The 21,355-nt window shown below is 37.9% G+C and overlaps 1 protein-coding gene across 1 annotated transcript in view; it reads left to right on the top strand.

The window, feature by feature from the left end:
- The window catches only part of GRID1 (glutamate ionotropic receptor delta type subunit 1), an 809,472-nt gene that overhangs the window by 768,183 nt on the left and 19,934 nt on the right, over positions 1-21,355 (top strand). The window contains exon 14 of the mRNA XM_049790649.1: positions 19,031-19,197. Coding sequence (XP_049646606.1) covers positions 19,031-19,197 — 167 coding nt within the window. The remainder of the gene's footprint in view (positions 1-19,030; positions 19,198-21,355) is intronic.

Below are 21,355 nucleotides of genomic sequence, written 5' to 3'. Positions count from 1 at the left end.
GTAGAGATAGGTACAGGAGTAAAGCACTTGATTATCCAAAGCCTTTTATTCCTTTAAAAATCAAGCCAAATTTATCTTCAGTGGGTAAGAAATAAGAGTACAAGGAATTGCAGCCAGGCATGAACAAGTAGACTATTCTGCACCCTGTTTTAGTCAGGGGATAAGGAAGAGTGGGGTGCTGGGACATAGGAATTAGTGGGTCACCTAGAGCAGGTTCCCATACAATTGACTGAGTTGGCCCCTTAAGAATATCCTGCTGCTTAGTACTTTTTGATAATGGTTGGGTAGGGATAATAGAGCCCAGAGATCAAGGAAAGCTCTCACTGTTCTTTCCTCATTAAATTACTTTGCTTTGGGTTTTGAGCACTGCCAAGCAAATCTTGTTATGAATTCTTCAATTGTTTTCTTTTAAGATTTTTATAATTTGGTAGGGTATGCTCTGAAATCAAACTAAGCTTTGTGTCACCATGCTAACCTTGATTATTTTCAAATTCCTCATTAGAGGAGTGGGAGGATGTTCACTTCCTTTAAATTTCATTTTATTCTTCTGATTTCTTCTGCTCCATAATTTGCTTTGTACCCAGGTATGATATACTTTACTTTACTGCTGGCTATAAATGTGTCTGATTCCGTTTTGTTTGTTTCACTGAGTATTATTTCTTTGGGTTTTATGACATAAGTTTTTGCATTTTAAATGAAATTATTTTGTTATTTGATTATATTAAAATCAAGTGATTACTGATGAAAACAAGTTTGATTTATTTTGTCAGTCAGATTGTTGGAAATTTTTACTTTAATTTATTTCTACTTGTTGACAGAATGTTGTTTTTAATGAACACAAAGATTGAAAAGGAATAAAGAAATATGAAAATATGATTATATTTTAATAATCATTTTTTAAAAATAATTATGTGTTTGTATTATTCTTAGACATTATATATCTTCACAACTGAGAGCACTTTATAGTATTTTTTTGGAAAACAATATCAAGCTCAAAAGTTTAATTTGACAAAAATGACCTTTTTATTATTATCTATATATTGATGAATATTATTGCTATTATTACCATCATTGTCAATAATGAAAAAAGATAAAAAGAGAGAAAGAGTGGGTTAATTCATTTAAGAAAGAATACTAGTATAAATAAAATTCTCAAAATTTTATCTCCAAGGGATCAGAGAGGAAACAAAATAGTTGAAAGACACACAGCTCACCTTTTTATATTAGATATTCACCTCACCTGCTTAATACCTGGACTCTGAAATGGATTGTTTTACAGACCTAGTTCTGGGTCACCTTGGTCATACACAGAAATAATTATTAATTTCAGGACCTCCTCATGCCAAGTATACTTCAGCCTTGAAGCTACCTTTAGACCCCACAATTTGATCATTTAATATATTAAGATTGTTCACATGAGAGATATAGATATTGGAACTATTTCACATAGCCAAGATCAGACACCTCAGAAATATAGGGAAGAGATGAGCTCTCTGGCCTCTGGAAGCTGTGTCCCTCAGTTCTCTTGGGTGACAAATAGCTTTGAGTCTTTTTTTTTTTTTTAAATGCATAATTTTTTTTATTTAAACACCTTGATTACATACATGATTGTGTTTGGGTTTCAGTCATAAAAGGAACACCACCCATCACCAGTGCAACATTCCCATCACCCAAGTCCCAAATCTCCCTCCTCCCCACCCAACCCCCGCCTGTACCCTAAACAGGCTCTACATTTCCCTCATACATTCTCAATATTAGGACAGTTCAAAATGTAGTTATTTCTCTAACTAAACTCATCACTCTTTGTGGTGAGCTTCCTGAGGTGAGCTGGAACTTCCAGCTCTTTTCTCTTTTGTGTCTGAAAATTATTATTACAAGGGTGTCTTTCATTTTTCTTAAAACCCATAGATGAGTGAGACCATTCTGCGTTTTTCTCTCTCTCTCTGACTTATTTCACTCAGCATAATAGATTCCATGTACATCCATGTATAGGAAAATTTCATGACTTCATCTCTCCTGACAGCTGCATAATATTCCATTGTGTATATGTACCACAGTTTCTTTAGCCATTTGTCTGTTGAAGGGCATCTTGGTTGTTTCCAGAGTCTTGCTATGGTAAATAGAGCTGCAATGAATATAGGTGTAAGGAAGGGGTTTTTGTATTGTATTTTTGTGTTCCTAGGGTATATTCCTAGGAGTGGTATAGCTGGATCGTATGGGAGCTCGATTTCCAGTTTTTGGAGGAATCTCCATATCGCTTTCCATAAAGGTTGAACTAGACAGCATTCCCACCAGCAGTGGATAAGAGTTCCTTTCTCTCCACATCCCCGCCAACACTGTTTATTCTCATTCTTTGTGATATGTGCCATTATCTGGGGTGTGAGGTGGTATCTCATCGTTGTTTTGATTTGCATCTCCCTGATGATTAGTGATGTGGAACATTTTTTCATGTGTCTTTTGGCCATGTGTATTTCTTCTTTGTCAAAGTGTCTGTTCATTTCTTCTCCCCATTTTTTGATGGGGTTAGATGTTTTTTTCTTGTAAAGTTCTGTCAGTGCCTTGTATATTTTGGAGATTAGCCCCTTATCTGATGGGTATTGGGTGAATAGTTTCTCCCACTCAGTGGGTGGTTCTTGTATCCTGGGCACTATTTCCTTTGAGGTGCAGAAGCTTCTCAGCTTAATATATTCCCATCTGTTAATCTCTGCTTTCACTTGCTTGGAGAGTGCAGTTTCCTCCTTGAAGATGCCTGTAATGTCCTGGAGTGTTTTGCCTATGTGCTGTTCTATATATCTTATGGTTTTGGGGCTGATATCGAGGTCTTTAATCCATTTGGATTTTACCTTTGTACATGATGTTAGCTGGGGGTCTAAGTTTAATTTTTTGCAAGTGGCTATCCAATTGTGCCAACACCACTTGTTGAAGAGGCTTTCCCTGCTCCATTTAGGATTTCCTGCTCCTTTATCAAAAATTAGATGGTTGTATCTCTGGGGAACATTTTCTGAGTATTCAAGCCTATTCCACTGATCTGAGGACCTATCCTTATTCCAATACCATGCTGTTTTGATAACTGTTGCTTTGTAGTACAGTTTAAAGTTGGGAAAAGTAATTCCTCCCATATTCTTTTTCCCAATGATTGCTTTAGCTATTCGAGGGTGTTTATTGTTCCAAATGAATTTCAAAAGTGTCTGATCCACTTCTTTGAAGAATGTCATGGGTATCTTTAGAGGGATGGCATTAAATCTGTATAATGCCTTGGGGAGTATTGACATTTTGATGATGTTAATCCTGCCAATCCATGAGCAGGGTATGCGTTTCCATTTCCGTGTGTCCTCTCTTATTTCTTGGAGCAGAGTTTTATAGTTTTCTTTGTATAGGTCCTTCACATATTTAGTCAAGTTGATTCCAAGATATTTGAGTTTGTGTGGTACTATTGTGAATGGGGTTGTTTTCTTAATGTCCATTTCATCCTTATTACTATTGGTATATAGAAAGGCCATTGATTTTTGTGTGTTAATTTTGTAGCCTGCCACCTTGCTATATGAGTCTATTGTTTCTAGAAGCTTTTTGATAGAGTCTTTAGGGTTTTCTAAGTAGAGTATCATGTCATCTGCAAACAGTGAGAGCTTGACTTCTTCCTTTCCTATCTGGATTCCCTTGATATCCTTTTCTTGCCTAATCGCTATAGCAAGTACTTCCAGTGCTATGTTGAATAGGAGTGGTGAGAGAGGACAGCCTTGTCTTGTGCCAGAATTTAGAGGGAAGGCTGTCAGTTTTTCTCCATTGAGGATAATATTTGCCACTGGCTTGTGGTAGATGGCCTTCACTATATTGAGAAAGGTTCCCTCCATTCCCATCTTGCTGAGAGTTTTGATCAAGAATGGGTGTTGGACCTTATCAAATGCTTTCTCTGCATATATTGATATGATCATGTGGTTTTTATTTTTCTTGTTATTGATGTTGTGTATTATGTTGATAGATTTACGGATGTTAAACCATCCTTGCATTCCTGGGATGAAACCTACTTGATCATAGTGGATGATCTTCTTAATGAGGTATTGAATCCTATTTGCCAGGATTTTGTTGAGGATCTTTGCATCTGCATTCATCAGTGATATTGGTCTGTAATTTTCTTTTTTGGTAGCGTCTCTGTCTGGTTTAGGTATCAAGGTGATGTGTTGGCTTCATAAAAGCTATTTGGAAGTGTTTCTGTTTGTTCAATTTCATGAAAGAGTCTTGCCAAGATTGGCAGTAGTTCCTCTTGGAAAGTTTGATAGAATTCATTAGTGAATCCATCTGGACCTGGGCTTTTGTTTTTCGGCAGACATTTGATTACTGTTTTAATTTCATCAATGGTGATGGGGGTGTTTAGATATGCTACATCCTCTTCCTTCAACCGTGGAAGATTATAAGAGTCCAAGAATTTATCCATTTCTTCCAGGTTCTCATTTTTAGTGGCGTAGAGTTTTTCAAAGTAGTTTCTGATTACCCTTTGAATCTCTGTCATATCAGTAGTGATCTCTCCTTTTTCATTCCTGATACGAGTTATCAAGTTTCTCTCTCTCTCTTTCTTTGTTAGGTTTTGCCAGTGGTCTATCAATCTTGTTTATTTTTTCAAAGAACCAACTTCTGCTTTCGTTGATCTTTCGGATTGTTTTTTGAGTTTCCACTTCGTTGATTTCTGCTCTCAGCTTTGTTATTTCCTTCTGTCTTCCTATTCTTGGGTCCTTTTGTTGAGCATTTTCTAGTTCTATTAGCTGTGTCATTAAGCTACTCAGGTAAGCTCCTTCTTCCTTCCTGATGTGTGCTTGCAAAGCTATAAATTTTCCTCTCAGTACTGCTTTTGCTGTGTCCCATAGGTTCTGAGAGTTTGTGTCTTTATTGTCATTTGTTTCCAGGAACCTTTTTATTTCCTCCTTGATTTCATCTCGGACCCACTGGTTATTGAGCATGAGGCTGTTTAACTTCCAGGTGTTAGAGTGTTTCTTCTGAGTCCCTTTGGAGTTCACAAATAATTTCAGAGCCTTGTGGTCAGCGAAGGTAGTCTGCAAAATTTCTATTCTCTTGATCTTATGGAGGTATGTTTTATGTGCCAGCATGTAGTCTATCCTGGAGAATGTCCCATGTACATTGGAGAAGAATGTGTATCCAGGTTTCTGGGAATGGAGTGTCCTATATATATCCACTAGGCCTCTTTCTTCCATTTCTCTCCTCAGGTCTAGTATATTCTTGTTGGGTTTCAGTCTGGTTGACCTGTCCAGTGTTGACAAGGCCGTGTTAAGGTCCCCCACAATTATTGTGTTGTTGTTGATATTATTTTTCAGATTTGTCAACAGTTGTATTAAATATTTTGCTGGCCCCTCATTCGGTGCATATATGTTTAGGAGAGTGAATTCTTCCTGCTCTACGTACCCCATGATTAATATAAAATGTCCATCTTTGTCCCTTACAACCTTCCTGAGTATAAAGTTTGCATTATCTGATATTAGTATGGCCACTCCAGCTTTTTTATGGGTGTTGTTTGCTTGGATAACTTTTCTTCAGCCTTTTATTTTGAGTCTATGTTTGTTCTGACTATTCAGGTGCGTTTCTTGTAGGCAGCAGAAGGTTGGATTGAGTTTTTTGATCCATTTAGCCACTCTGTGTCTCTTAACTGGTGCATTTAGTCCATTGACGTTGAGAGAAAGAATTGTCCTGGGATTTAACGCCATCTTTATTTCAAAATTTGGTGTGTCTTTTGGGTAGTCTTGTCTTAGATTAGGTCTTTCAGTTTTTCTCTTAAGACTGGTTTTGTGTCTGTAAAGTTTCTGAGCTGTTTTTTGTCTGTGAAACCATGTATTCTTCCATCAAACCGGAAAGTGAGTTTTGCTGGGTATAGTATTCTGGGTGAAGCATTCATTTCATTCAGTCTTGTCACAATATCCCACCACTGCTTTCTGGCATTGAGTGTTTCTGGTGACAGGTCTGCTGTAAATCTCAGGGAAGCTTGCTTGAACATGATTTCCCCTTTTGATCTTGCTGTTTTCAGAATTCTGTCTCTATCTGTGGGATTTGTCATTGTGACTAGGATATGTCTTGGGGTGGTTTTTCTGGGGTCTCTTTTGGTTGGTACTCTTCGGGCATGCAGGATTTGATCACATATATTCTTTAGCTCTGGAAGTTTCTCTTTAATGATGTTCTTGACCATTGATTCTTCCTGGAAATTTTCTTCCTGGGTCTCTGGGACTCCAATGATTCTTAAGTTGTTTCTGTTGATCTTATCATAGACTTCTATTTTCGTCTGTTCCCATTCTTTGACTAATTTTTCCATTGTCTGCTCATTTGCTTTAAGTTTTTTGTCCAATCTCTCCTGCTGTATGGAATTGTTATGTATCTCATCTTCCACAGCACCAAGTCTATTCTCAGCTTCTGATACCCTGTCCCAGAGCTTATCCATTTTGTCATTCACTTCGTTTACTGACTTTTTCAGTCCTGTTAGTTGACATGTTATTTCAGTTTGGAGTTTTGTCATTTCTGCCTTCATATTTTCTTGGTTCTTATTAGTGTTCTGTTCAACTCGATCCATGGTTTCTTGGAGTCTGTTGAGCACCTTCCATATTGCTAGTCTAAAGTCCTTATCTGAGAGGTTGATTAGTTGTTCAGTCATTATCTGGTCCTCAGAATTGTCATCTTCATTCTCTATGTCTGATGCTGGCCTGCGTTGTTTCCCCATTGTCACACTTGTATTGTGGGTTTTTCTACGTGTTGTGGTGGTATTCATTGTCTATATGATGTAGGCAGCACACTCCTCTGGCTCCTCCCTTTCTGGATGGGCTGACTTGCCTCTAAGGGAGGGGAGTCCTCCGTGGATGAAGCCTCACACTGGGTCAAATCTTAGGCCCGAGCATGCAACAGAGAAGACAGTCCAGAGAGAAATGTTTGCTTCTGTGATATAGCGCCGTTCTTAGTGTGATTTTTCCTTCTTGTTGCAATGGAGTTCTTTCCTTAGAAAGAGTGCACGGCCGCGTAGCGAAGCAGAGCGGCCGTGCTCCTCTGAGCCTCTTTTTGCCCCACTCGCAAGAGTTTCATGCAAGAGGACAGTAGACAGACATAGACAGGTCACACTCACAGTCTTTCACAGCTGAGCCCCACTGGGCCGGTGTACTTTTGCGGATTTTCCCCGCCTGGTGTCACACACAGGGAGCCAGCTTTTGCAAATGTTAGCCGGTTTTTATGCTCTGAAGTCCCTCCCTGAAAATGGCGTCTGGGCGAGCAAAGTTTCTGTAGGCTCTTTTTGCCCCACTCGCAAGAGTTTCACGCAAGAGGACAGTAGACAGACATAGACAGGTCACACTCACAGTCTTTCACAGCTGAGCCCCACTGGGCCGGTGTACTTTCGCGGATTTTCCCCGCCTGGTGTCACACACAGGGAGCCAGCTTTTGCAAAGGTTAGCTGGTTTTTATGCTCTGAAGTCCCTCCCTGAAAATGGTGTCTGGGCGAGCAAGGTTTCTGGAGGCTCTTTTTGCCCCACTCGCAAGAGTTTCACGCAAGAGGACAGTAGACAGACATAGACAGGTCACACTCACAGTCTTTCACAGCTGAGCCCCACTGGGCCGGTGTACTTTCGCGGATTTTCCCCGCCTGGTGTCACACACAGGGAGCCAGCTTTTGCAAAGGTTAGCTGGTTTTTATGCTCTGAAGTCCCTCCCTGAAAATGGCGTCTGGGCGAGCGAGGTTTCTGGAGGCTCTTTTTGCCCCACTCGCAAGAGTTTCACGCAAGAGGACAGTAGACAGACATAGACAGGTCACACTCACAGTCTTTCACAGCTGAGCCCCACTGGGCCGGTGTACTTTTGCGGATTTTTCAGCTTTGAGTCTTTGACTTTATAAGCGGTGCTGCCTGACAGTTGTGAGTCCATTTAGCCTTCTGGATAAGAATATGACCTTAAGGTACTTTGGAGTTATTGTAAAACTGCTTTCTCTCAATGCTGACATTTTAGATTGGCCATAAAGGACTATTAGTCACAAATGGGGTTAACGAATAAAACTACAATATAAACCCCATAGTGATAGTTTCCCAGCATATTAAGGAATAGTTTCTAATATCAATTATAATGATACACAATTTTTATTACGTCTACCTACTTGCAGCACAACCCAAGTTGTTAATTTTAAGTGACCCCATGAGAATAAAAACATGAAGAGACAAGATGCAAAGTTACCCTGGCTTCTGCATAATTTTATACCTCTCACCTATCAAAATATTGTGACCATCGTCAGTTGTATCTTTTCAATAGCATCCTTGGCCAGCTATTTGAATTCATCTAAGCCTGAGTGACCCTCATGTAGAGTACAGGAACAGCAAGTCTACATGACAGGATAATCATAGGGATAGATACAGAGAAAATGATTCATTTAAGGAACTTGATTGCTAATATGCTATCCTCATGCTCACAATGATTACCAGTAACATCCTTCCATTTTCAAGTTTGTATTCTCATTAAAACGCTTTTCCCTTGGGGGAAATAACACTTGAAATTTTCCTCAATCATCAGCCTGGTAAATTAGAAAACTCTTAGGTTGAGCCATAATCTTCACCCATTACCAAGTTTGTAAAAAAAAGTTCGACCAGTTACTTGTTTATAAAAATAAAAGACAATCAGAGGCCGGAGCGATAGCACAGCAGTAGGGGGTTTGCCTTGCACACAACTGACTCAGGACGGACCTCTGTTTGATCCCTGGTGTCCCATATGGTTCACCAAGTCCGAAGCGATTTCTGAGCGCAGAGCCACAAGTAACCTCTGAGTGTCGTTGGGTGTCATCCAAAAACAAAAACAAAACAAAACAAAAAAAACAATTAGAGATCATGTTGATAATGTTGATAGCCTTTTCTAGCTTTAATATACTCATAATGTACTATAGAGATGAAGAATGTATTCATTCATGATTAGTAGTATTAGCCCTACTAGAGGGATTAGAAGAAATGAAAATTCTTATCCACTCAAAAAGAGAATCTAAGAATATATTTCACAATCTATATTTACATCTGCTCAGTTGTCCTTGTTGATTGCTAACATTGATACCTTTATTAGAGCTAACAAACTCTTTGGTCAATTAATTTATGGCTTCATTTCAAGTATATATTAAGTAGTAGAGATATTATGACTCTATGGTCTTGAGTTAGGGCACAAAATAGAAAATAATAGAATTGAGAGACCAAAGCTATTGAAATTAATCTTTAAAGGACAGTCACTTATTCTTTTCAAGTCTTCTTGGTACTGTTCCATCTCTTTTACTTTTAGGAAATTCAGGAAAAACACCCACAGAATAAATTGTGTTCATTTTGCAAGGGAACGGATGCTCAAAAAGGACTGTTCCAATACTACAGAATAAACTATTGGCAAAACTTGAAAATCTCCCCGGGTTCCCCTGACTGCAAATGGCCTTGATCTCTGCCACATAAAAAGTTCAATATTAGAAGCTCCAAAGAGCCACAGTGAGCTCTCTAAGTACCTGGCTTGGTTACCATGCTGTTTTCTTTTCTGTTGCCAGATTCTACTCAGGCATTTCCTAATAATGTCTGCATCCATTATCTAATCCTATAGAGACTTTATTGCTGCATTCTCTCTCAGGATATCTGGTACTGTTGGGGAGAAATATTCTTAAAATGGTTAGGGAAGTAATGTCTTGGTGGGAGAAGACCCCACACATCTCAAGGAAGATACGACTAGCTTGGTACAATAGAAAATAAAAAAAGTCTTAACTTGGACCAATTAATGGCTTTTTTTCTCAAAGTCTAAAATTATAGCATCAGCAGAATTAGAGGCCATAAACAGATTTTTTTTGCATAGGGACACTGATTTTCAATGATTTTTAAAAATTTGGAATTGTCCAAAGATCATGGTAAATAACAATTTAACCTGTTATTTGCTGAAAAGATTAAGAATGACCCAAAATAAAAAGTAAATTGGTTTGCCTAGATACAGAATAGATTATAATGAGAAAAACAAAACAATAAAAATGTATCTAGAAAAGGAAAACAACCAAACAATACATGGAATCTGGCAGCATAAAGAAAGGTCACTCATGTAGTAAAGCATCCCATAAAGAAGCATAATAATAGGGCTGAATAATGTCCATGCTCTTTGTGCACATTCGCACATATAAGAAATTCACACATATAAATATGAGGCCTTAGATGTACAGATCCTGTACACTGTGCTCTCATACATTGGGCATACAGTTGGATCTGAATAAAATGTCTGATTATTAGCAACGAGCTGGTGGCAAAATACTGAAATATGGGAATTCTAGGCTCTTGAATCAAACCAAGCTGAGTTACATTGGTTCTTTTTGCATCTTTATTCTTTTGTTCACTCTTATCCATGCTAATCTGTTTTTTATAAGCTGGGTTTATAGATAGTATCCATGGGCACTCTTGATCTTTGATTTGGAATCACTTTCTAAGAGTTAAGTAAAAATACAATATTAACAAAAATGTAATAAGTATCATATACCAGGCCATTCTTTATATAAAATGGACTTGAAAGATACTAAAGGGTAGTTAAAAGATTGGGGTGGAGAGATTATATTGCTGGTAAACACTTGCATTGCATGCTGTTGACCTAGAGTTAGATCTTCAGTACCCTAAATGGTCCCTTGGGTACCATATAAGAGTGGTTCCTTAGCACATAGATAAGAATAAGCCTTGAGTGCCACTGGGAATGACAAACAAGGTAGTTAAGGATATAAAAGTAATATAACATTGAGAAAGTACTTTCATGGCATTTAGTAGTATCACTAGCCCTTGCTATCCTCTCCATTATATTGTACTCAGAGTAAAGCCAAGATAACACAGGCAATGTTTTGAAGAGATTATCTTGCAGTTTTAGTTCCTGTTCAACAGGAGTCATTTTAAGTTGCTCTAACATAATTTCTCTTCTTGCCCAGATAAGGGCATCAAGGGGAAGCATGGGGAACCAAAGAGGCTGCTCTCATGATTCTGCTTTTCAGGATTAAACACACACATGCATGCATGCTTGTACACACAAACACACACACACACACACACAGCACCCACCACCAGATGGTTTTACTATCCCTTTGGTAGCATTGCCTCATTTCTACTTTCATCTTGTTTATCCTGATCTGGAACCTACAGTCAGGAGCCAAAGTGTACTCTGGCCACTTTAAGAAAATAGTCATCATACTCACTGAGTTAAGCCTCAGCTCTACTGCTACTTCCAGAAATTGCCTGCTTTTGCTGGGCCAGGGGTTAATCAAGGTAAAAAGTCTTTTACTCCTTGATCTTAGTTTTCCCAGTTTTTTAGGTGGGAGGTCTGCAAACCCTCTGAGGTCCCTTTGATGGTTTACATTATATTTGTATAGTATTGTAAATGACTTCTTTCCATTGTCCTAAGGGATCTGGGAGATGGAGGCTCCTTATTTTTGCATGAAAGGTTTCTGAATGTTTTGTGGTTCTTCAGTTTTTGGATACCAGAGTTCAATTCTCTCCTGCTTTTCTAGGGGCTGTGGTCCTCATACTCACAAAGGGGCATGCATACACACATGAACACACACTTACCTACATGTATATCTTGCTATAAACATGTTCACTTGCACATGCATTTATACTTACTCATTAATAAGATACATTCAGATAGAATATATTAGTGACTTGGTGAACAAAGAGGAATAATTTTCAGTAGGTGACTAGGTTAAAGGAAGGATATTTCAATAATAGCTGATGATTCTATATAAATAAATCTAGGATCCAAAGGAAATGAAAGGAGATTAAAATTTTTGCAGAGCTTTCAAAACAGATGTAGTACTTTGTACATATAATTTCACATTCAAATTAGTCCTCCTGAAAGCCAACACTGACAGTTTATTGAAAAGTTGGGATGTGGTAGGACATTTGTCTTTGTCCATACCTACTATTTTCACTATGCTACGTACAATGAAAGAGGCAGAATCACTAAAATTACAGTCCTGAACAGCTACAATCATCAGTGAAATGCCTTCAAACATAAAGAAAACAGACAACACTAAAGAGTGAAGAAGCCAATAAAAGTAAAACTGTGTTGACATCACCCATAGATGCTTATAGTTGATGTTTGGACCCAGTTTATTTTTATTCATAAACAAAAGGTTTTATTTAATAATTTAAAAATATAGCAAATCTAAAATTTCTACTACATCAGGTTCAATTATACTTAAAGTATATTTGTTTATATTTATTTACATTATGTGTTCTGAAAAACTCAAAGCATATCACATATATTGAGAGATTTTGTACTCATCAAACTTGGTAAAGTAAGGAAAATTTTGTATCCAACATCCAGAGATGCCAAGAAAGTTGCTGAGTTAGTGGTAGACCGAAGATTAAAATCTATAGTCAGAGCCTAGAACCTGTGCCAACCATTTTTTATTTTTTTTACACATTGTAATGATAACATTTCCTCATCTTCTGTTCTCATGAACCTGAATAACTGAATTGTTGAACAGTTGTAAAGTTTCAAATTTCCTGCTAAAAATGTTACCCTAAAAATCTGTGCACAACCATTTTTCAGAACTGAATAAAATTTTTAGGGTAGATTCCTAGGGGTGGAACTGCTGCACATGAACATTATAAAAGCTTTTGATTCTCCCTACCAAATTGGTGTTCAAAAAATTGCCCACATGCCCACCAACAGGCTATAAAATTGTCCTTGTCTCTACAGTGGTTTGAGTGACTTCCTATTGCATCATCTTATGATTTGGCAGAGTAGGCTGATTGGCACTGTGCTGTCATTTTATTACAATGACCTAGGATGTTTAAAATACAAAGCTCTATGAGACCCTCTAGAAGAATTCCGCTTATTTTCTGCGTATTAGACCTTTACCCCAGTTTACTACTATTCCCTTCTTCAAACAAAACCACGTAACTTGAACTAGCTAGTCCTGCTCCTCAGTTAGAGGGGGAAATAAGGGAGGCACCACGACCAAACAGGTGCTAAGTATTAGGCTAGATACAGAGGGAACAACATATTCTGGCAGCCCTAGGGGTGAGGGAAGAGCATATGGGAGGTAGGACAAAAACAGAGGTGTAGGGAGGACAAATTGGTGATGGAAATCCCCCCCAATTTTATGTAAATATGTACCTAAAATATTATTGTCAACAATATGTAAGCCACTATGATCAAAATAAAAATTAAATTAAAAAATGGTCAAAATAAAAAAAATGGTCAAAATAGATTAAACACCTAATTAATTCTTAAAAAAAAAAAAAGAAAACTAGATGCTAACAAAGGCTCTAACTAATTGCAAATATTATCTTAGGAATGACTGGGTTGGGTCCATGCCTGATTTCCAGAAATGTATTAATAAAATGTAATATGCAAAAAAAAAATACAAAGCTCTGCTTTGTTGGGTGGATTTTTATATGAAAAGAGGCAAGAAGAATGCCCCTGGATGGTGAATACACAGGAGAACCATGAGTTTCTAAGCAGTCCTTGATATCTTGACAACTTCAACCAGAGATGATACAGGTTTCCATGTCCATCCTCTTCCATTATCCAGCAGTTCCTTGAGACATCAATTTGTATAGTTGGAGAAAAGACTATAAGTATCATTTCAATGTGTGATCAGAAACCAGCAACATTTCCCCAGGGAATGTTCAGAGGACAAAGTCATCAGGAGAGTGTTCACTGTTTTCTTCTCACTAGTCCAAATAAAACAGATTTATTTGAAGTCAGATATATCTCAGGCTGACCTGACTTGCTGATCATTATTTGCTTGAGTTTGAAGCAAGTCACTTAATTATTTTGAACCTCTGTTTCCTCCACTGTATAATGGTCCTGACTTCAGAATTATAGGAGCCAAAGTAAAGGAATCAGGCTTCTGAACTTCCTGACACCCAGCAGACGTTGCACACTAATCCTATGTCCGACACTGCAGACACTTGGTTTCCATCATCATGTCCTTACAATAATATTTCCAGCACCACCGTTGCTTGATTTTTTTGGTAGAATAATGTGGTACTTTGCCCTTTTCCAAAAAATAGTTAAGATGGAGTCAATGAGCATAATGAGGTTCTTGCCTTGAAGGCTATTGTGTCTGAAAGTTCATGCTCCAACTGAGTTCTGGGAAAGATAGAATCAGTGGTGCAATGAAAGGCAATGTAATCTCATTTTATTACCAGTGTGGAGCAAAGGAGAGTGAGTCATCCAATATTCCAGCTCACTCCTGGCTTTCTTTATGGAGCCCAGCATTTCTCCAACAATATAAACTAATCATGTTCCTTCGACTCTTAGAAAGGATGTTCTATGCACTGGGGATAGACACCTCAAGACGTCAATCTTTTTCCATTTGTAGTGCTCCTGCTTATGGGCAGATCAGGAACAGAATGGTATTTAAGATGGGATTTTTCTGTTTGCTAAAATATTTCTGGGAGACAAGCCAGAAGTGGTCTATCTACCTGCTGCTCTATCTACCTCCTGGCAGCCTTGGAATAGAAACCCAGTCTTTGTCCAATGCCAATGCAGTTCTTTCTTTATCTAGAGTCCTCACATCTATTCTTATTATTGGTGAACTAAGTTTCTCTCCGTTTCTTTTTGGGAAAGGGTAGGTTGAAACGGGGCAGCATGTTTTGATGTGAGCCTGAGATATAAAGAAGACTTTCACAAGTTTTAAGTAGCAACAGGAACCAGGACCTTCTAATGTTCTTTCATGCATTTGATGATGAGTGTATAAGACATAAAGGGAATAGGTCATATTTGGTACATCTTTAATGTGAGATTGTATGCATCTTGTAACAGGAGGAAAGAAAATATCATTTGCATCATCTTATTCTAAGACTCATCAGCAATTCCACCTATTATGTAATAAATATGTCCACCTTTTGTCATACCAAATTTCACAAGTACATAGAATAATGCTGTGCCCATCTTACTGTTTTCTAATAATTGCATTTTACATATAAATAAGTAATATACATTTGTATGTGTAAATTTATTTTTATATTACTGCTATATTGTTTTTTAACTACTATCTTTAGTAGAAAAGCATTGCACTTTAAAACCTGTTTTAGTCAATATTTTCCTAATACTGAATTTAGAAATTATTCTTGTCCTTGCTTTGTTGTCAGCATTTAATTTTATAAACATATACCAGAACATTTAGGTTTGAAGATATATTAAGGTTGCTGTTCAGGTTAAATTCCTACTTTGCTAGTATAAAGGGTATGAACAGTTTTAAATGCTATTGTCTTCTGTAGCTGCATTATATTCTGGAAAACTGTATTATTCTCTGGAACATGTTGGTATGAGGATTGTACCCTCCCTAATACTGGTTATTAACAATAAAAATACTAGAAATAGAAAACTAGATTTAAGGTTATATTAGTTTTTAAACCTCTACTTAGATGATCTGCAAACACCTTTAGTAGCCCCTGGAGAAAATCTGGGCTGGAATTCTAGAATCATAGAGCTAGTCCTAAAGAATTCTGACTTTCTCTGTCCACCTGGACTCTGAATAGAGCCAAATGCCTTTGGAGTATGTACATGATGGAATCATCCAGCCCTGTTCTCTGTTTAACTTTCCAACAGCCATATTCCAAGGCTTTGGCTTACTTTGTAAGCCAATGATTGGAAAGTTAGAATACATTTGCTATTATAAACAGGCTAGCCAGATTAAAATAATTTAACCATTCAAGAGGAAAACATAGCATCTGTTTTTGTTTGCTATGGTGTCACCTTTATATTTAAAACAACAATACCAATGATAAATAAATGAGATAAATACCAGCAGTCTCCTTGTAAGCAAATCATCTGATCATTGCACCTGCTCACAGATAATATCCTCCATAACTTTTCAGAGCCCCTTTCCTGGAAAGCAATTTAGCTTCAACCCCAGCAAGCATAGTCAATGGTACATGGTTAAGAGGAGATTCCATTTCTGCCAGCATTGTCTACTCCAGACTGAAATTAACATAGATAATAATGTTAATATATAATGGCAGATAGCTAAGATGTGAGAAGTCTATGACTTCCAGTTGAGGGGATGGATACTGGAGGTAAAATAATTTTTTCCTCACGAAAGTAGAAAGAAGAGAGAGCCCACAGAGATAAATGTTGAACTTTGGAGGATAATGAGGAAAGTAATGAGATTTAAGAAAGGCTGAGGATGGGCATGTAACAGGAGCAAAGTTTAAAAGGAAATTCTTGGTTTCCCTTGAGGATATGCTTATGTATTATTCAATGTCTTCCTCAAATGGAGGAACCAGATCTTGGAGACATCTAGCTTAGAATAAAACTATTTGATGAACAAGACTAATTTTCAGGGTCATGTGGAAAACTGCTTATGGCGCTTTTGAGAAGAGATCCATCTTGTAATGTTGAAACTTTTGTGAAGCTCATTCTGCATAATGACATAAAATGTAAATATAAGGAGATGTGCCATAATTCGGTGAATATTTGGACTCCCCATTGCTGCACTTGAAACTTTCCTCCAAACATGATTGGATTATTTTGTTGTTTGTTCTGTGTTTTTATTTAGTTTTTGTTTTTGGCATTTGGCTCACACCTGGCAATGCTTAGGGATTGTTCTTTGTTGTGTTCATGGGGCCATTTTCAGTGCTGAAAATTGAATGTGGCATTTTCCTCATGCATATCTGTGACACCTTCAGAAGTTTATGGAGGGGGTGTCTGCGTGGCCCAGAAGTTTTTCTGATGGAGTTAGGAAGTTCTGGAAAGGCTTTGTTGCTGCATTTTACCCAGCATGGTGCTCAAAGAATAGAGCTCAGGAAGATGTGGGAAGTTGAGGAAATAAATAAGAGAGACTGGGGGATGGAGATCATTTCATATGAATATAATCAGAATTTTCCTTGTCTCACTACAGTTCGAGCTTCTGATTTCACATGCCTATAGCATATAAGATGTCAGTATTTTATGTCTTCATAGAGGTATTCTACTGCTGGCAGGTACATTAGAGATATGGCTGTATGCTTCTTGGAGCAGGTATAAGAAAAATTAATAGCAAGCTTAGTGCTTTTGCAGAACATGAAGAGATAGGGTGTCTGGGGTAATTCAGTAGGTCAGAGAGAAGAAGTACTGCCTTCTCTTTTATTAACTGCCTTCCAGTTAGCAGAGATTTACTGCTGAGATATTTTCAGCATACATCCCTGTCTTTACTACTTTCTAAGCTTAGGCTAGCAGGACAGTATTTGAAAGTGCTTTCATGGAGCTATGTTCACCTGTCACTTAGATCTAGGTGCAACCATAAATGCTTATGGTTTGAAGAAATTCATGTGCCCCTTTCTAGTGTCCATGCCAGACTTTTGTCAGTTTCCACTTGATCTGTGCCAACTTAATTCTTTATCGTTATTGGACTATCACTTGAAAGGTAGAAATGAAGCTCATCTTAATTCTTCGTTTAACATGACATGCCATTTTGAAATTGCTCAAATAATAATATCTGATTGTCATGTTGAGTTGTGAGCATAGATGTGAAATGCTCCAAAGTCAGACAAAAGCCAAATAATAGGTCATAAGTCAACATTTTGTTGAGAAACTCAGTTACTAAGAAGTTGAAAAATTATATCTTTTCATGGGAAAACGTGTTTACCAGCAGGATAAAACTTCAAAGACTGTTATCTTCCCAAATGGATGAGAGAGGAGTGTAATTTTGCAACCTGGGTCAAAGTCCTTTGGAACCTATGAAATTGGCTGGACAGAGGAATGAGTCTTTGTTATAATATTTGATTTTCTCCCTAGGGTGAAAGTCAATGGGTGGCACAGTTTATGGCATTTTTCACGAGGTCACTGGGCAAAATTGGCACATGACTGCACTAGCTTGTTCATATAAAAAGGCCACAGTCTGCCTATATGTCCTTCTGCTGGAAGCCTCCCATGAAAAAAAATGAGCTAGTTTGGGCCTTAAAGAGGTAAAATATTGCCTAGATTCCTCAATGCAACACCTCAGTGGACATAAAAATAAGGAACTAAAGGCAAGGAATTAGAAGAACATCCTTTAAAACGCCACCATACTTATAATTTTCCACCTTAGACTATAGTTTATTTCAGTTTTTCACCCAAGGCCAGGCTGAGATCTTCTAGTGTCTGGTGTGAATTGTGGTGGCAAGGAAAGAAAAGACAAAGTTCACTATAGCTAAACAAAAGCCATGCATTTTGCTGCATTTAGAACATTTTGCTTTATTTTAAGCCCACCATGCAACAATGTCTAATTTGCTTTTCTTTAAAAAAAATCAAATCAGCTCACATTCCTCTGAGTGTTCAAACTCAAAAAAAAAAAAGATAAGAAAATAAAAGAAAAAGAAAAGATAATTATTGTCAGGATAGAGGGTATGTCTGCTTTTGGGTTGGTGTGATGAAGCATAAGTTTGGTTATGGCCACAAACAATTCTCTGGTGACATAATATTTGTATTGATAGCAGAAACCTGCTCCTGTGTATGTGTTTGTGAAAACATGTATAAGTGTGTTCACATGAGTATATAAATGTATGTATACATGCATATATAGATTTACTTGTATATCTATATACACTCACACAGGTGTCAGAAATTCAGCCTGTCACCATTGCAATCAGTATCCTGTCCCTAATAGGGTTTTGACTTATACATTGCCCTGTTCACTAGAAACATTGAATGTAGGATTATCAACATTATTCACCCTAAATAGGACTTTGTCAGGTTCTAAGTAAAAATATTAAGTGAATGTTATCATGGTCCTTCACTTAAAAAAAAAAAACCCTCAGTTTCTTGGAGTGACACTTTCTGCCCTTTCCATTGTGAGCCTGCTAATATGAGAAATAGAGTGATGTATTCAGGAGGTGAGTTATAGAGCATATCTTTGTACCCAAACCTACTAGAGGCAGCATCTCTCTCTTTATGTCTAGCCACAGTGACTGGAAATATTATAGACCAGAATATTGATAGTGATTTTTGATCGTAGAGTGTGAGCCAGAGGATCATTTAGGAATGGTTGCATAAACCTCAACATCAAAATAATGTTGCAAGTATGCCCGACTTTATGGTGATTTTGGTATTTCAGGCAAAGAAGGGGAACTATGCCTTTCTGTGGGACGTGGCCGTGGTGGAGTATGCAGCCCTGACAGATGATGACTGCTCTGTGACCGTCATTGGCAACAGTGTCAGCAGCAAGGGCTATGGGATCGCCTTGCAGCATGGCAGCCCCTACAGGGACCTCTTCTCCCAGAGGTAGGCACAGTCACAAGGTAACTTCAGCAATTGTCATGCTTCAGTCAGAAGAATTGCCTCTAAGGATACAAGAGCCAAAGCAAACTTGTCTATCATGTTTTCTTGATACCAGATGTGTTCTGGTTTACCCCCATTTTCCAACAAGTCCCAAGCCAGATATTGGGGTAAAAATGTGAAAGGATCATGACCCACTCAAGCACATGGTCATGTAGAACTTATTATGTGTACAGATTTAATCAAGGGCAATTATTTTCTGGATGGGGAGGAAACACAAAAGAGGGCACATTCTCAGGCTCAGGAGATAAGGGAGGAAGGTGACATCTGAGTCCTAATGAATGAGTGGATGAGTAGAATATATTCAGATAGACCCAGTAATTTAAAATTAAGAACATAACTAATTGGATTTGTCAAGGGACCGATAATCTTTTAAAAATAATTGCAAGGTGAGAAGAGTCAGCGTGAAGAGTTGAAAAAAAGTATGATCATGAAAACAGATGGACTATTAAATTACTCTTGGACAGAAATGATAGGACTGGTGACCTAGGGAATGACCTGTCCCTCTTCAATAGAGAGTGAACAGTGACTTATTATCTGTCTGCTTCACATCCTCTCCAGACCATTCTCCTGAAAATAAATGCTTGTAGATAGTAGGTGGGTTGTAGAAAGGCCATATAGATAGGAATATTTTGCTTAAGCAAAGTTACATAGACACTATCTGCCAGAAATGAATATATCATGTCTAGTGTGTATTGACCTATTTAATTTCCAAAGTGAACTGCTGATGCAAGTCCATCCATTAAATTTGATCTTATTTGGATGACAACAAGATTAAGTTTCCAGGTGCTCAATATGGACACCTTGCTTTCCTCTTTGAGGAAAATATTCTTTTTTATTTTCCTACCCCTGACTTATCTGCAGTAACTTGCATTAATTCTTGACCAGGTAACCTGGCCTTTCCAGAGAGGGTGGAAATAAAGCACATGGGTAAGGTTAATTGCCTTTTCCCAGTAGCCAACTTGCTAATGTGGACTCTTGCTCTCACTGACAGCTAAGCATTGGGCACTCCACTCACAAACATCTTTGTGATAACATCCTGATGGGTGAAGGGTAGAAGAACTATAGAAATCAGTCACATGACAGAAGTGTTGAAGTGAAATGGCCAGTATAGAGTCTTCGCCTAGAATTGATTAATTCATGCATTGATTAGCCAATTGATTAATTCATGCATGCATTCCAACTGAGAATCATCCACTTGGAAGTATGATTCTAAATGTAGCTTTTAATATACTGAATTCCCAAGAGGGTAACGAGTGACTATGGCTAGCATCACTTCATCTGGCTTATAGCAGATCTAGAAGAGAATTCAAGTCTCCTGTGCCCCAGTGCAGTGCCCTTGTTTTTATTGTAGCTCTAAATTCTCCTTTCTCTTACCTCGTAAGTGTCTACCAAATTTTCTGATTATGAATAACCGAGCCTATGCTCCTTAAGGGAAAGGCCAATGAAGAGGTTCTGTGATCCATACTGGCTACTTAATAATGTTGGGAAAGTGGTAGAAGTAATTAAGATTTAGGGCTTCCTTTGTGATTTAAACATGTATACATTTCATGCCTCCTTTCGCTCCCTGGAACAGAAAATAATGGCAAAAGAAAAAGAAAAGGAATGGCTTGTTAATTGCTCAGATTAAGGACCTGAAGAAATAATGTCTTCTCTCCAGGATGTGTAATGTGCTTGTATTCTAAAGGTTTTACACTATTTGGCTTTCTGAGACAGGAGGGGAAACTTGATCACAGACCATCAGACTGTGAGTACCTCTTTAGAACAGATGGTAAGGGAACCCACGGGTCCAATGCAGCAACTGTATTACTACCTAGATAGCTGAAAAACAAAACCAGGGAAGCACATAATTCCCAGTGAGGGAAACTTAGGGTTCCCCCATGCTTGCAAACTGTTCTGATAACTTCCACAAATGTACAAAGTGAACATGAGCACACTGGAGAGAGGAGTTTCTCTTCTGTGTCAGCACAGCAATGGAGTCAGCATAGCAAGGCAGAATTTGGACTCAAACTGGGCCAGAAGAGGATCTTAGAATACTCAACAAGAAGCTTAATGAAGAGGAGATGGTTATTCTACTCCAGTGTTGTAAGGTTTTGTGTGTATA

Source organism: Suncus etruscus, chromosome 17 (assembly GCF_024139225.1).
Source record: "Suncus etruscus isolate mSunEtr1 chromosome 17, mSunEtr1.pri.cur, whole genome shotgun sequence".
NCBI lineage: Eukaryota > Metazoa > Chordata > Mammalia > Eulipotyphla > Soricidae > Suncus > Suncus etruscus.
This window is presented reverse-complemented; position numbering and strand designations above follow the sequence as displayed.